Source organism: Lates calcarifer, linkage group LG20 (genome assembly GCF_001640805.2).
Source record: "Lates calcarifer isolate ASB-BC8 linkage group LG20, TLL_Latcal_v3, whole genome shotgun sequence".
Classification (NCBI taxonomy): domain Eukaryota; kingdom Metazoa; phylum Chordata; class Actinopteri; family Centropomidae; genus Lates; species Lates calcarifer.
This window is the reverse complement of record NC_066852.1, coordinates 13144040-13157899: the sequence shown is the minus strand read 5'-3', so window position 1 is coordinate 13157899 and position 13860 is coordinate 13144040. Positions and strand designations below refer to the sequence as shown.

Here is a 13860-nt window from a genome sequence, read left to right as displayed (position 1 = left end):
GCATCTATCGAGGATATGACATCATTGTAGTGGTCTTGCTAAGTGTATTGTTGCCAGTAACAGATGTCAAGTATTTGTAATAATTTTTAGTATTGTTATATTTTCATTTTTACATGCTACATACTCAAACATCATGCAAATCATGTCCTGAAACAGCTAGTTTTCATTTGTTACAGTTGCAAATACTATCACTCCCTTAACAGTAAAGACATCATATCATTTGGAAATCGTTACAAGCACAGAATATCCAGTTTCCACCCTCTACCAAAATGTTCCTTTCTGTCCTTAATTCATCCCTGCTGTCTGCACATCTGTTGAGTCACATTTAAATCCCCACAGGTTGCTTTACAACAAAAGTCCTTCACATCATTTCAACACACTGCAGCCCTTAGCCTCTTTTGCCTGCTGAGGGAATAAAATACTCCCTACAGCTGATAAAGTGTCTCTCACAGCTGCTTTTAAAACCATATCTCTGCCCTATTCTTTTATCCCTTACCCCTGTTTGACAAATGATTACTGTTTATCTTGTCCTCTTAAGTGTCTCCCAACAGTCAGCTGTAAAAAGCAATAATTACCATAATTACACTATAATCAGGGGGAAAAAACTGTACAGAATTGAACAAAAGATGAGTCAGGTGATCACAGATTACTTTTATTTTCTACTAAAATACATATTTCATGCAGGTTTCATCACTTTCCACAACAGTCAACAAAAACACATTGAAACTAGTGTAGAATCACCTTGAGGCATTTCGCCTCACAACATTAGGCAAAGAGGGATGTTAAAGTCGCTTAGTATAAGGTTTTGTGTGTGCAAATTCCTAGTGGCTTTATAAATAGTGAATCTTGATCTGCTGTAACATGCTTTCATTTGATAACCAACAGCCGGCCAATTATACCTCGTCATAATACTGCACTTAATTAGTAATGCTAGGAAAAATGCTTGTTCAGAAAATAATGCTAAAGAAAAATAAATAAGTAAAGAATGTAGCCGAGTGGAATATTGCTATTGAAAATGAATGTAATAAAAATCAGTGTACAATATAGTATCTCCCTCTCTATTAATCCCTCAGCTGTTTTACAAACTCAGGAACAGTTTTCTTGGTCTCTTCATTGATTAGCTGGGTGTAGCAAGTAAAAAATGATCTTCTCCGTCCAGTTTTGCTGTGTCACCTGCTGTGACCTTCAGAGGAGGTTGTGCACTGACAGGCTGTGGCACGGCTTAAGTTCTAACAGTAGAGTAGAAGGCATATGTGAATCAGAGAATACTAAATGTAAAGGAGAGACTGAGCATGGAGGAAACTCTACGCTCTACTTTACAAGGCCTGCTATGATCTTCATATGAAAATAAAAAGAGGTAGGCAAATTCTCTCCACTGCTCAGAAATACTGACACTTTAATAAGATGCAGAAATGCTTATGAAGTGCTCGTCAAACATGCTACACACAAAGCCTGTTTTAAAAATGACAGTCCAGCACAGCATGCTTAAAATCAACCACCCTACATTTTAAAAATAGTTTCCTTCCTTGTACAGCTGGTTGCATATTAATACTATTAAGACTTGAATTACATTTTCATGTAAACGAGGAGACAACAAAACACACGACTCATGCATTATCATCTCCAGAATGTAGAACAACAGTAAACACAGACAGATGTTACTGCACAGCATATTTAGTGGCTTTTGCTCAGATTTTTAGGTTGCAGGAGAATGTCAGAGAGCTTTGTTAATACACAAATAAAACAACCACAACTCAGCGCATCTTCTATTTCTTACTCCCTGTCTGCATGACATCATTAAGGGTAAACGACATGAACGCAATCTGCTCGAGTTCACTCTCTTTCCCGCACTCTATCAGGCACGAAAACTGATCCTTGTCCCCATTGTAGGCCAGGTCTGAGTAGCCACTGGGTCCGTTGTGGATGATCCTGGGCCTGTCCCAACCCGACGAGTGCAGAGGGGATCGGTTCAAATACACGCCCATGTCCCTTCTACTAGACTTATTGGTTGGGTGCATGAAGAGGAGCCAGGTTTGTGTGTCTGGAGACAGAAGTGAAGTGCCGCAAGCTTTGCTTTCGGCATCATCATTTGGGACAAATTCTGGAGCAGGAAAGCCAATGACACTGCCTTGACAGCCTGAGGGTGGCTCGACAAGCTCTGGAGCCATGTGGGGCTTGTCAAAATACACGCCACTGTTTTCACTCAGGGCCTCACATCTGTGGCCTCCAGTGTGACGAGCATTGCAGTAAAGATGACTCCTGCCCTCGTGGTCTATGATCTCTGCCATCTCACATTCACATGACTTTTTTCGAAGCATCTTGCCTATACGCCATGTCTGTCCAAAGTCCTCGCTATAAATAGACAGTGCACGTGGGTAGACTGTAAAAGGAATGGGGAAGGAAAAGCATCTGTACGGGACATAATAGGCGTATGCTGGGATGATCAACCTTCCATTCTCCAGCTGAACACCGTGGCCGGGCCCCACAGCGAATGTGGCCCACTTATGGACAGTTTCACCGATCACGCTTTCTGTTAAGTCTTTCGCTTGACTCCAAGTTTGCCCATCATCACTGCTGCTAACACAGCAAAGACGTGCCTTGTTCTTACCTGTGATGACTTGCCTACACTCTGTGGTGTTTCCCCAGATGCAAATGAAAAATAAAAACAGTGTTTTGCTGTTTTTCTCATACACAGGGCAAGGATTCATGGTGCGGTGGTTTGGTAGACATGCTGTTGACAGCTCCTGACTGGAGGACCACTGGGGAAACATGGCGAGGGACAACAATTACAAAGATGAGCACAGAGAATATTGGCACTTTTCAGTACTAAAGCAAAGGGTTGAGCAAATGTGCAAATAATAACCTGAACAGATCCATCATCTTGCAGCGCTCCTCTTCTCATAACAAGGATTTTGGCATCATGGTCAGAAGGGCAGGATCTTTTCTCTGCAAAGGCAAGGAAGGTGTGACTATGCCTTAGATAAATGAGAGCAGGAATTCTGTATGTTATCCCACTTGGTTCCTTTTCAAACAAAGTTGTTTTGACCAACTCCTCTCCACTGCCACTTTTTGAAGGTGTGTTCCCCATGGTGGATTAGAGTTCCTGTGAACAGAAAATGTTCCAAATGTATGACTTAGCTTGTGCTTTAGTCTTGTCATAACAATCTTTAAAGCACAGACTCACAGTTAAGAGTTCACACTCTAGCAGGTCCTCATAGCCACATATGATTGCATTGGTACAAAGCATCTGGCAAATACTGCGCGTGCATAACAAAACCCTTACCTTCACTTGTCACTCTTCACATTCGTCACCCTTGATCTTTGCGTGAACGGCATTATACCGTCTAATTTCACGCCAAACCAGGGACCTCTGATGTTCACGACACTGATGCTATGGGTTCATCGGAAAAGAAGACAGCACTGAAGCAAGAGCCACAATCACACACACTTCCGTGTTCGCTTGGACGAGTCTCGACTAAACTAGACGTCGGGGTTTAGCTAGCTACGTTGGCTGGAATACTAAAGAGTCCCTTTATCGTGCATTTCCCCATTAGTGTGATAACACAATGACTACATAACAGACAAGTTAGCTACTAGTCGTTATAGGAGAGGAGCAATGCAAAACAAACAACCTCCCACTGCAGTCACGCTGGTATCCTCCGGTACGCACGTGCACTGTGGTTATTTCTGATTAGACGCTGGCTGGCTAAACGGTTTAAACAAACAACGGTCGGGCGAAAATTCGTCTTAATTAGATATCTTTGTGTTGTAGAAAATTAGCTGCATAATCATAACGATATATGTTTAATGTCTTCAAATACTTTCGGTTGGCTTGGCGGTGTATTATCTTATCGTCGAATTGACTCTTTGAGCAGCGAGGCTCACCGGTTTCCACATTGATTTCTTGCCGCCCCCTGCTGGACGGGAGGGGCAGCTCTCGTCTTACGTGCTGTTGCTAGGATACGGAGCACTACAGTGGAGCAGTAGCAAGTCGGTTTTGCCAGTTCAGTGCGTTAAAAGCGTAATTAACATTTGCATAAAGAGTTTTTTTGTGATATTTATACAAGCAGATAAGATGACTGCTGCATCCTATAAATTTGATGATGGGCAGAGCTATCCGACCAAATGTTTCCCAGCCAGGACATTACTCCGTCGAAGGAAGGACGGTGGGTTAAATTAATTTAAGTTAAAATTATGCCAGAAAATAGCTAAATCACATAGTGGAGTTACATGAAATCATCAGCACAAAAATGGTCTACTGGAGGGCGATTTTCAACAAAGATAAAGTTCAAGCAAATGATCACTTTTATAATGGTTTATAATCAGTTTACTGAGACATTAATCAAGCAAAAATGCCAAACTATTCTTTGGTTCCAGCTTCTCAAACATGATGATTTACTGCTTTTCTCAGTTTTATAAAATTGTTTATTGACTGTCTTTGGGTTTTGGACTGTTGGTCAGTCAAAACAAGCAATTTGAAAGTCAGCTTTGGCTGTGAGAGATTATGATGATCATTTTTCACTGTCTTATATTACAACATTTTACATGATTAACAATTAATAAGAAAATAATCAGTAATGAATATATGTTTATACATTTGTAAACACTATCTGCTGACATTATTTTATTGCATTTTACTTTCCTTGAAGGTGGTGGTCATTGGCTTGTGGCTTACAGAAAGGCAGAGGAGCAGAGGAGACTAAGAGAGACTCGTAAAAAACATGAAAACAGCAGGGCAGCTGATACTCCTCATGGTAATACATTAGATGGACCCTTCCTGGTAAGTCACTGCAGTCTATTCATGAGAGAATGAGAATTGATTATCTGACAAAAGACAGCAAGATCTATTGTCTTTAGATGACCACCTGGCCAATTCAATTTTCAATTTTATTTTGTAGCTTCAGTTACATTGTGTCGACAAACCATCTGAGCTGTGCTCTGTTGACATCAGCGAACAGGAGCTGAGTTCTGTGAGAGTCACTTTTCACATCTAATACATTTAATTTGGTGGTCTGTGGTTAAAACTGACCAAAGAAATTTTCCTAACTGTGCACAGGTCAAGCCAGAAGACCTCAAGGTGTTTGATAATGTAGCTTACATCGATGCATCTATTAACTCCCTCTCTTTAGGTGATTATTTTTACATATCATGCCAATTCTAAATAAGTCCTCTCATGCAAAAAAATCAAGAGTTTCTGAAACATCCACTGTTTTTCTCCAGGGTCTTTCAGCAGTTTTGTGTCTTTAAGAGAACTTAATCTGTCTGTAAATGGGATTTGCAACATGACATTTGATGCCTCTGACTTCCCGTATCTCCAGGTAAGATGACAGATTTTGACATACTGCACTTATTACATACTTATTTGACATATGTACTTATCAAAATCCTTTTATTTCCATCCAACATGTTCTCATTTCCTTTACACTGCTCTCTCTGTTCATTTTTCAGCTTCTGTCACGTCTCAAGTTCTTTCAGAACTTTTTTATAATTTGGTTACAAACAAAGAAACCATGTACTATGTCAAGACTTTTAAAAAGTAAAATTTAAATATTCCTGCCTATATGTTTGAACAAATTGATTATGAGAGAGGGCCTTAAACTCTCATCCTCACACTCTACTGATGGGGGCTTCTTTTTACTCATCACCTTGATGTGGTTATGTTCATCTAAATGATTTATGATGATTTAATGATTCAATTTTCTCACAGATTTTGGATTTGTCCTACAACAATTTGTCAGCTGATTGTATTGTTTCCATTGGTCGGCTTCCACGTCTAAAAGTCCTTCATCTGACTGGAAATCAGATTCATCGTCTTCCTCCTAACCTGAGTTCTTCTGACCGTGACTTCACTCAGCTGTTAGTACAGTACCTTATTTTCCATGAGGCAGCAATAGGTACAGAGTCTGTCATGGGATGTTTATTTATTCATAGCATTCTTACAACTGATGATAAAAAGCTTCAGACAACTTTCTCCTCCAGTGTTTAATCTTCTGTCCATCTACCTTAATATAAATTAACACACAAATGAATCCACTTCTCTTCTAACAGTATTTCCTTATTTGTCCTGGGAAAATTGGCAAAAACACAAGTAGATAATTGATTAAATTAATAAGTGTGGTCTTTTGGATCAAAACTTCACACACAGGCCATTTCTGTCAAGCACCGCTTTGTGTTAATACTTGTTTTGCCAGTGAGGTGGTGGCAAAAAGCCTACTTTCCATATAAAAAACCATTATTAAAAACCTCCGACATGACTCATGGAGAGGCTGGCAGAATGAAAGACACCTAATCTGTTTTAATACATAGTTTCCACATTTAAATGCAAATTAACTCTTCACCTACAATCTGACGCTGCCTTCAGTCTGCCTCTTCACAGTTATTATTGCAGAAAATATCTTAAGCAGGCAGTGCACATGATAAAGTAACTGTCTTACAAAGTATTGCCGTGATGCAAATGTTTTATTGTTTTACAGTGGTCTCTCAAAACATCTGTGTCCGTTATCATTTGGTAGACCAACTCATTATACATCAAACATGCTAATATTTGATCAGAGCATTGGTTCTAATTCTTGTCAAACAGTAAATACGGAGAGAGACCAAAAAGTCAAGATGCATTTGAGACAGTTTTCAGACTGACCATAAGGGGGTGCACAAATGTTCCAGATTCACACTCCTGATTCTGGAGAAGTAAATGTAATGACATTCAATACACCTGCTCTACAGCCAGGTACATAAACAATGTGCGCACATATATTCCGGTAGCATGTCAGTGTAACTTCATGAGTTTAATTGCATTGTAAAAATACTTACACTGCTTTATGGCTTTTACAATGTTGGTTAATTGTACTGTTGTACTTTTTTTTTCTTTTTGTAGAGGGCTGGCTAAAGAAGAAGACACACAATTTAGAGCTCTTGAAGTCCTGATGCTTGATGAAAACAAACTGTCCTCTGGAGTCTTCAGCAGTCTTAAAAACCTGAAGAGGTTATTTTGTGGTTTTCTCTATAGAATTTGAAGTTTAAAAAAAAGTTACTTAAAAGGACACTCAACCAAGTCATGGTCATATCACTTGTTTCCCTTTCAGCCTGTGAAAACAATAGTAGTGTATGAATTCATCTGTGGAGCTGGGGGAAGCTTTGTCAAGTCTGAGAAAATTACTCTAATAACACCATCTGAGTAATCTCGGTTTAGGGCCTGGAAACCACTTTTTTAAATCTATCACATTGCATTATGCGAGGTGTAGGATCCAGTGTTTATGGAGATTGACTCATATTAGGGACTAAAAGATGGTATATTTCAGCCAAGGCTGCATTGATTTTGACCATTCTTTTTTTTTTTTTTTAATCTGCCCCAAATTAATGAAAATAAAACACTAAACCACTAGAGAACCATTTAAAGCACATTAAAATATGCAAAAACAATAATTTATTTTAAATTGTCAATTACAGGCTAAAGTATTTAAACCTACAAGGGAACTGCATTTCTGAGATTCCATATTTGCAAACAACGGACTGTTCAAAACCTGTGCAGACTTCTACTGAAAAGCAAGCTGAGAAAGAGGAAGCTGGTAAATGCTAAAGACCTGCCTGATGTAATTTTTAAATAATTTAACAGTGGACCTGCATGTCAGTGTTTGGTCAGCAATTTTGATTTAGTCATTTTTATCTCCTCAAACCAGCCCCCACTGAGCCAGATCCTGACAATGAAGGAAATTTAAAGAGTATCTCAAAGGTAGTTGACTCTATAGTTGGTGTTTGAGATGTTTCCTCACTTTATTTGTGTGGCCCACATTTTGAATCTGTGCATTAAACTTGAGTATGGTCAGTCATACTAGATCTTTCCCAAGGAAAACCTGGAGGAGAGCTGCAAAGGAACCAGTTTGCCACTACCACAGCTTCAGTTCCTTGATTTATCTGACAATAAGGTATGTCTGCAGTTAAAGCTTTTCTTAAATAAACTATTAACTATCATTTAAAATTATCAAACGTGTCTCATTAATGTTTTGACGTCAGATTGCAGAGGAAGAAGCGCTGATGGCTGCCGCTCTCTTCCCAATGCTTCGTGAACTCGATATTCACTCCAACCCCCTGACCACACAGAGAAGTGGTAACGTGGAATGTTTTTAAGGAATTTTGTTCTGAATTTGGATTTCTGAAATCGAATCCACATCTTTGTTTGAACACAGGAGATCCTCCCTTACTGACACATTACCTCCAGGAGAGGCTGGGGATAACAATAAAGCGTAAAAAGACACAAGAAGTCATGAAACCCAGACTGAAGGTGTCCACTGATCCAAAATGGAAGGTTGGATGTGTTCTGCATCATTAATGTCTGATCGTGACCTTCCACATTTTGCCGTATGAAAATTGAACAGTTATGTCAACAATTCATCTTTTCTTTTTGACATTTTTGTATTGCAGGTGGAAGAAAAAATCCCAAAGGTGTCAAAGAAGCCACAGATGATGGATGCACCCTGTCCTGCACAGACTCAGGATGAGGAAACTGAGGAGACTGTCAAGAAAACACTAGAACCTGAGGGAAAGGATAGCAGAAATGACACCCTCCAAGAAAATACAGAGCAGTTCTTTGTTACCCAGGTCCGACATCTATTTCCTTATTGCCCTTATTGGTTGGGAAATATGAATTCTACAACCTATATTGCTTTTCAGAAATACACGTTGGGTTAGTGCCTACACAGTGTGTCTCTTTACTGCATGTTATTTCATGTCCAGGCTGCAGACATTTCTGAATATGAGTTTAATCTTCGAGCTGAAGAAACTCCAGAGAACAAGGAGACAAAAGAGGACGATATCATTCCTGAAAAATTTGACTGTTACAAAATGTTGACGGATGCAAAACCAAATCCTGATGTCGTGGTGGCGCCCATTGGTGAGGACTGTAGTTTCACCTGCAGCTGTTTATTTTCATGCATTTTCCTCAAGCCCTAAAGAGTTTGGCTATACAATAGCCCCATAGTGAGGGGGAATATTCATGCTTTTTTTTTTTTTCTTCCAACAGGAATTCAAACAGCTGTTCGGATGCTGGAACACACACTGAAGAATCTTAATGTTTACAGAGACTCGAAACCAAAACTTGATAGCATCCAGATGCCATACAGAGAGAAAAAGAAAAGGGTTTGATATTTTGCTTCATAAAAATAATTTGCATCCACGCTCAATGTTATTGTTAAATTGTAACAAACCTGCATGTCCTGACTTAAAAAACATTTCTATGTGCAGATTAAGGAACTTCCACCTCTGAAACCAATGAAGCAGCCGACTGAACGGGTTGACGAGATGATCAAGGAAATCAAAGGGAGTACAACGATAAGAGAAGTCGCCTTGAGTACGCACATTTCTGATACAGTCCCTGTCAGCTAACTTAACCTTTCATAACCTTACCTTTCCTTATTTTCTGTAACACTTTGTTTCCTGTATAGGCGGTGCCATACACAACACAGGTGTAAACAACCAAGAATATAAGGAAGCTTTATCACTCCTGAGGGATATGAAGACAAAGTACAAGATGGTCCATAAGAAGACAATGGAACAAGTAGCCAGCGATGACTCTGACAGAAACACTGACTTAGATGGAGCTCATCCATTTGTGCAGATGCTCTGATTCATATCGTAATGTTTAGCTGAACTGTGATCTTCTTCCTGCCTTCAATTACACCTTGTTGATGCTGACATACAGCTGGAGTGAGCTGAATTGAAATCACTGTGTTTCTGTCTGTTCACGTGAGTCTATCTGATTAATGCTGTGACAAGCACAGAGTGATGGTTCTGAGCAGCTGTGCGGATGCTGCCATGACCTGATTCATTTCAACATGCATGCATAGTATGCATCAGCTGTATTTACTAATGGAGTTCAGCTGTAAGAGCTGACTGGGTCTTCTTTGGGGAGAGCCAGTTTGAACTGTTTATGTACATTTGTATCTCATCAGTCTGAAAAAAGCCTCAGTGTTTCTTCTGGACCAGCCTGTTCCCATAAGCATACTGTTGGACATCCCAGCATGAAATTACTTGTGATGCCTTCAATTCCACTATAGGCCAACAGGCTGTGATAATCAGTGAGGAAGATGTTGGTTCCAGTTCCCATCTCCTAAGGGGGGAGAAAAAACACAACAGAATTGTGTAGATTCATAAAATATCACAACAAGTCCACAATGAGACCTGTGCTAGGTAACATAAGTGTTGCTTATTCAGATTTGGATCAGTATCCTCCTGAAATGGAAACTAGTATCAGCATTATCATCAACTTTGGTTTAAATGTTACTCTGCTATTGAGAACAAAACAAATGGGAGAAGCTGGAGCCAAGGAACAGATTACAGCAGTAGACAACAATAACCTGCAGTTATTTGAAAATATGGCACAGTGTCTAGACTTTTAGAACCAAGTGTTCTCCAAGGACATGTTAAACATTTTGTTAACCGGGTTAACTTTTTTAATAAATAGCCTAAAACTGAGGATGTGGTCCTATATATGGTTTGCTACAATGTAAAATACTTAAACACCTGGAGCTGGAGAACATTTAAACTGCAAAATAGTAGGTGATCAGTTTGATATGCCATTGATCCGACGTCTTATATTTATATCTAATATCCTGTTTTGTTGGGTCTAGTGTATTTGCTTTCATAGGTTTCAGATACAATATTGCGAATGTATCCTTTAGAGAAACTAGCTGTAGTTGTTTGTATCAGGCAGGAACAGGAGTATTTGGCGGAGCAGTAGCTGTTTGTAATTTTGAACAGACCTCTGCAGTTCAATATGATTTACAGTCCACATCCTTCAACGCATAAATAAATGTCTTACTACACCAGGAGTTGATATGTCATATGTGACATTCCTGCAAGCTTCTTACAATAGTAGCTTTTTAAAATTTCTGGTCATGTTTTGTTTTCGTTGTTCATTCCCTTTTTGATTTCATGGTCTTGTCCTTCATATGATTTCAATTATTTTTCCTCAGAGCAGCTCGCAGATGTGGAATGCACTTTCAGCCCAGGTGGAATAAATCAATAGGTGCTCTGAAGATAGGTCATGAGGAGATTCTACATTATTACATATTCCCTGCTTCTGAATGTATTGTATGGTAAATATATATATGTATTGCAAACAGTAAACAAAATGGTTTCTGTGTACAGCCACTTAATGCTTGCTACGTCGTCATTCTGTGGCATGTGTTTCACATTTTCATTTGATTTGATTTCAAATATCATTTTAGCTGCTACATTCACTTATTCAAATATTTGGAGATATATTATCTTTCAAAATTGTTGCCAAGTTATTATTAATTTACAACCTAGATTATTATAGCTCTGTACAAAACTCCTGGAATTTCTTTTTTTCTCATTGACATTCAAAACCAAATATCAAATTACTGAACTTTCACAATAACCAACAAAAATTATACAGCTGGCTGTGCTTTTGATGACACAAACACAACTGACAGCAGTTATTTTGTTGTAATGCAATTTAAAAATCTGATACTAAAATGCCCAGAAGAACAGGTTACATAATCTGAAATATTTTCAAATATAAAGTTACAGCAACACATAAAGAGTGTGTTTCAGTCTGAGGGTTTTTCATTTTTAGCAATATATTTGATGGCAATGAGGAGACAGAAACAGTATTTATTTTCCAGTAAATTGTCTTATGTGTTAAACTTCTTCAGAAACTCTATTACCTTTTTCTCTCTTTCTTTATTCTTTACTGCTAATATTTTTACTGCTGTATTCAGACTCGAGTGCAACTCAAGCACAGGCTCTCTGGGAATTTGTTGTTGCTTTCAGGAACATGCTGGAGTTTGTTCTTCAGCCAGTTGATTCCTGGCATGAATTTATTTTTGCCTGACCAGAAAGCTGTTACAAAGTAATTTTGAAGTGATAATGATTAGCACTTCAAGCATCTACGGTTGCATAAGTGAAGTGTTTTCATGCTGGAATTCTATGATGTAAGGAAAAAAATGGACATGTACTATTGTGCAAGAGTTTTGTTAAACATGTTTGTTTTCCACAGTTTTGGGCAATGATCAGTCACAGTGAGGGCTGTTATAATCGATGCAGACAGTAGGCATTCACTGACCTCATCACAGGCTCTCACAACTCTTAAATAACTTATCAGAAACCCCTTTTACCAGAGGAAAATATGAACTATGTTTAGATGAGTGTTTACTCTTCAGCCTCTCCCATATTTTTTTGTGATGAATACCTTCTCCCTTTGTCTGCTTGTGTTTGTTTAAACTATTATAAACCAAAAAATAAATAAAATAAAATAAAAAAACTCTGCCTCAGCCCCCCCAGTTCCTGTCTTGAATAGCCTTTTAAATGCAGGCCTCAAGATAATCCTGGTCATATACCCTCACCACTACCTTTCTCTTCAATCCTAAAAGAACCCTAAGGATCAGGAGAAGTGTAAGTACAAAAGCAAAATCCTGTCTGATCAGGGAATAAGTACATTATCAAAATGAGTTATGCTTGAATCTGTCAGCACAGTTTATTTTAATTTTCTTTATATAGACACAAATAGAATCTTAGAGGAGAGCCAAAAATATGCCTAATCAAATTTGAGTATGATGACATCTGTGTTGATGTCATCATACTCAGAGAATAAAAACATCATGAAAAACTATTGAACAGAGCAACTGATTTTGATAGAGACCTTGTGATTTCTATTCCATATATGGTTCAAATTCCTAAAACAGTGGATGCCACTTGATTTCCCATCATGCAACTTGACAGTGCCTTTCATTAGAACCACCATGTCTGGTAACAGGCATTAATACAACTGTTCTGTCAGATGTGTGAAATCAGTGGAGTGCCCCTTTAAGACTTTATTTATTTTTTGTTAATGTTAATTTGATTATTAATTATTGATTATTAATCAAAATTTAAGTATATATCACCAGCAGTTTTTTTCTTAACTAACAGTGTGACATTCTGAGTTTCCAAACATGACTACAAATACTTCCTGGCTTGCTAATCCTGGTGATTTACACTTACTGACCTCATGGAGGCATGCACGCTAAAGAAGTGAAAACGGTCTACTAATGTGAATAAATCACTTCAAGACTGAAGATAATTACACAATCCACATATGTCTGTAATTTCTTTCCTTCAAATATGGAGTGTTATTCTAGAAGTTACATTGTATCAAGCACAAAGTCAGATTTACTTTACGTTGTAGATAGAAGCCAACAGAGAAATCTGTGTCTCTTTTTATTTTTATTGGACTCCTCCTCACATTAACATCAACACAGAATAAACGGACAAACAAAAGGGCTCAGTTATGCTTCTCCTCTGTAACCTCTTTTTGCTCTTACTATGAAAAACTGATGAGGTGAGTTATTAACTGAAAACACATTTTATCCATGCTCTCGGTGATATAACAGAATCTGGCAGGAGAGCTGGATACTGTGTCCAAAAGCAAAAAATAACAAAAGACACGGTGGAGAAAGGCATCGATGGTCTTTGTCTTACACAGATCTGTGTTTCTGTATCTATATGTTTGGGGTTTTTTTCTGTATATTTGAACGCAGTACATTTTCACATCTGGAGCAGTCATCGCGGCAATCAAGCCTGAGAAATGTTTGGGTAAGATTTGTTTGACTCTCAAATTGAGGGCCAACAGTTAAGCTTTGAGAATAACCCTGTGGAGACTCAGACACCAGATTTGGCTCAGGAAGAATAGGCCTGAATACCTCATCAACACTCCTCATTACTCAAGTGCCAAATGAGTTCACTGCAGACTGGACCTATTCATTATTTCTTTTGATGGACAATTGAACTGTAACACAATTATCATGTAATCCTGGAAAGGCTTCGGATACTCTGGCTGACATCTGAAAAGAGGCCATTATTAAT

At 38.5% G+C, this 13860-nt stretch overlaps 2 protein-coding genes across 2 annotated transcripts; one reads left to right on the top strand and one right to left on the bottom strand.

The window, feature by feature from the left end:
• Positions 1-631: 631 nt before the first annotated feature.
• On the bottom strand, positions 632-3621 carry neu3.1 (sialidase 3 (membrane sialidase), tandem duplicate 1). The gene is made up of 3 exons (XM_018691975.2): positions 3284-3621; positions 2864-3103; positions 632-2759 (listed from the first exon to the last, which is right to left on the bottom strand). The coding sequence occupies exons 2-3, from the start codon at positions 3086-3088 to the stop codon at positions 1767-1769; spliced, it is 1218 nt and encodes a 405-aa protein (XP_018547491.1). The 5' UTR covers positions 3089-3103; positions 3284-3621; the 3' UTR covers positions 632-1766.
• Positions 3622-3949: 328 nt separating this feature from the next.
• On the top strand, positions 3950-12079 carry xrra1 (X-ray radiation resistance associated 1). Its single transcript, XM_018691972.2, has 17 exons — positions 3950-4166; positions 4650-4780; positions 4899-4970; positions 5057-5129; positions 5221-5318; positions 5708-5856; positions 6875-6982; positions 7447-7565; positions 7677-7729; positions 7845-7922; positions 8011-8104; positions 8184-8302; positions 8419-8595; positions 8731-8887; positions 9017-9132; positions 9238-9343; positions 9438-12079. Exons 1-17 carry the CDS (start codon positions 4076-4078, stop codon positions 9617-9619), a joined length of 1923 nt encoding a protein of 640 aa, XP_018547488.1. The 5' UTR covers positions 3950-4075; the 3' UTR covers positions 9620-12079.
• The last annotated feature ends 1781 nt before the right edge of the window (positions 12080-13860 follow it).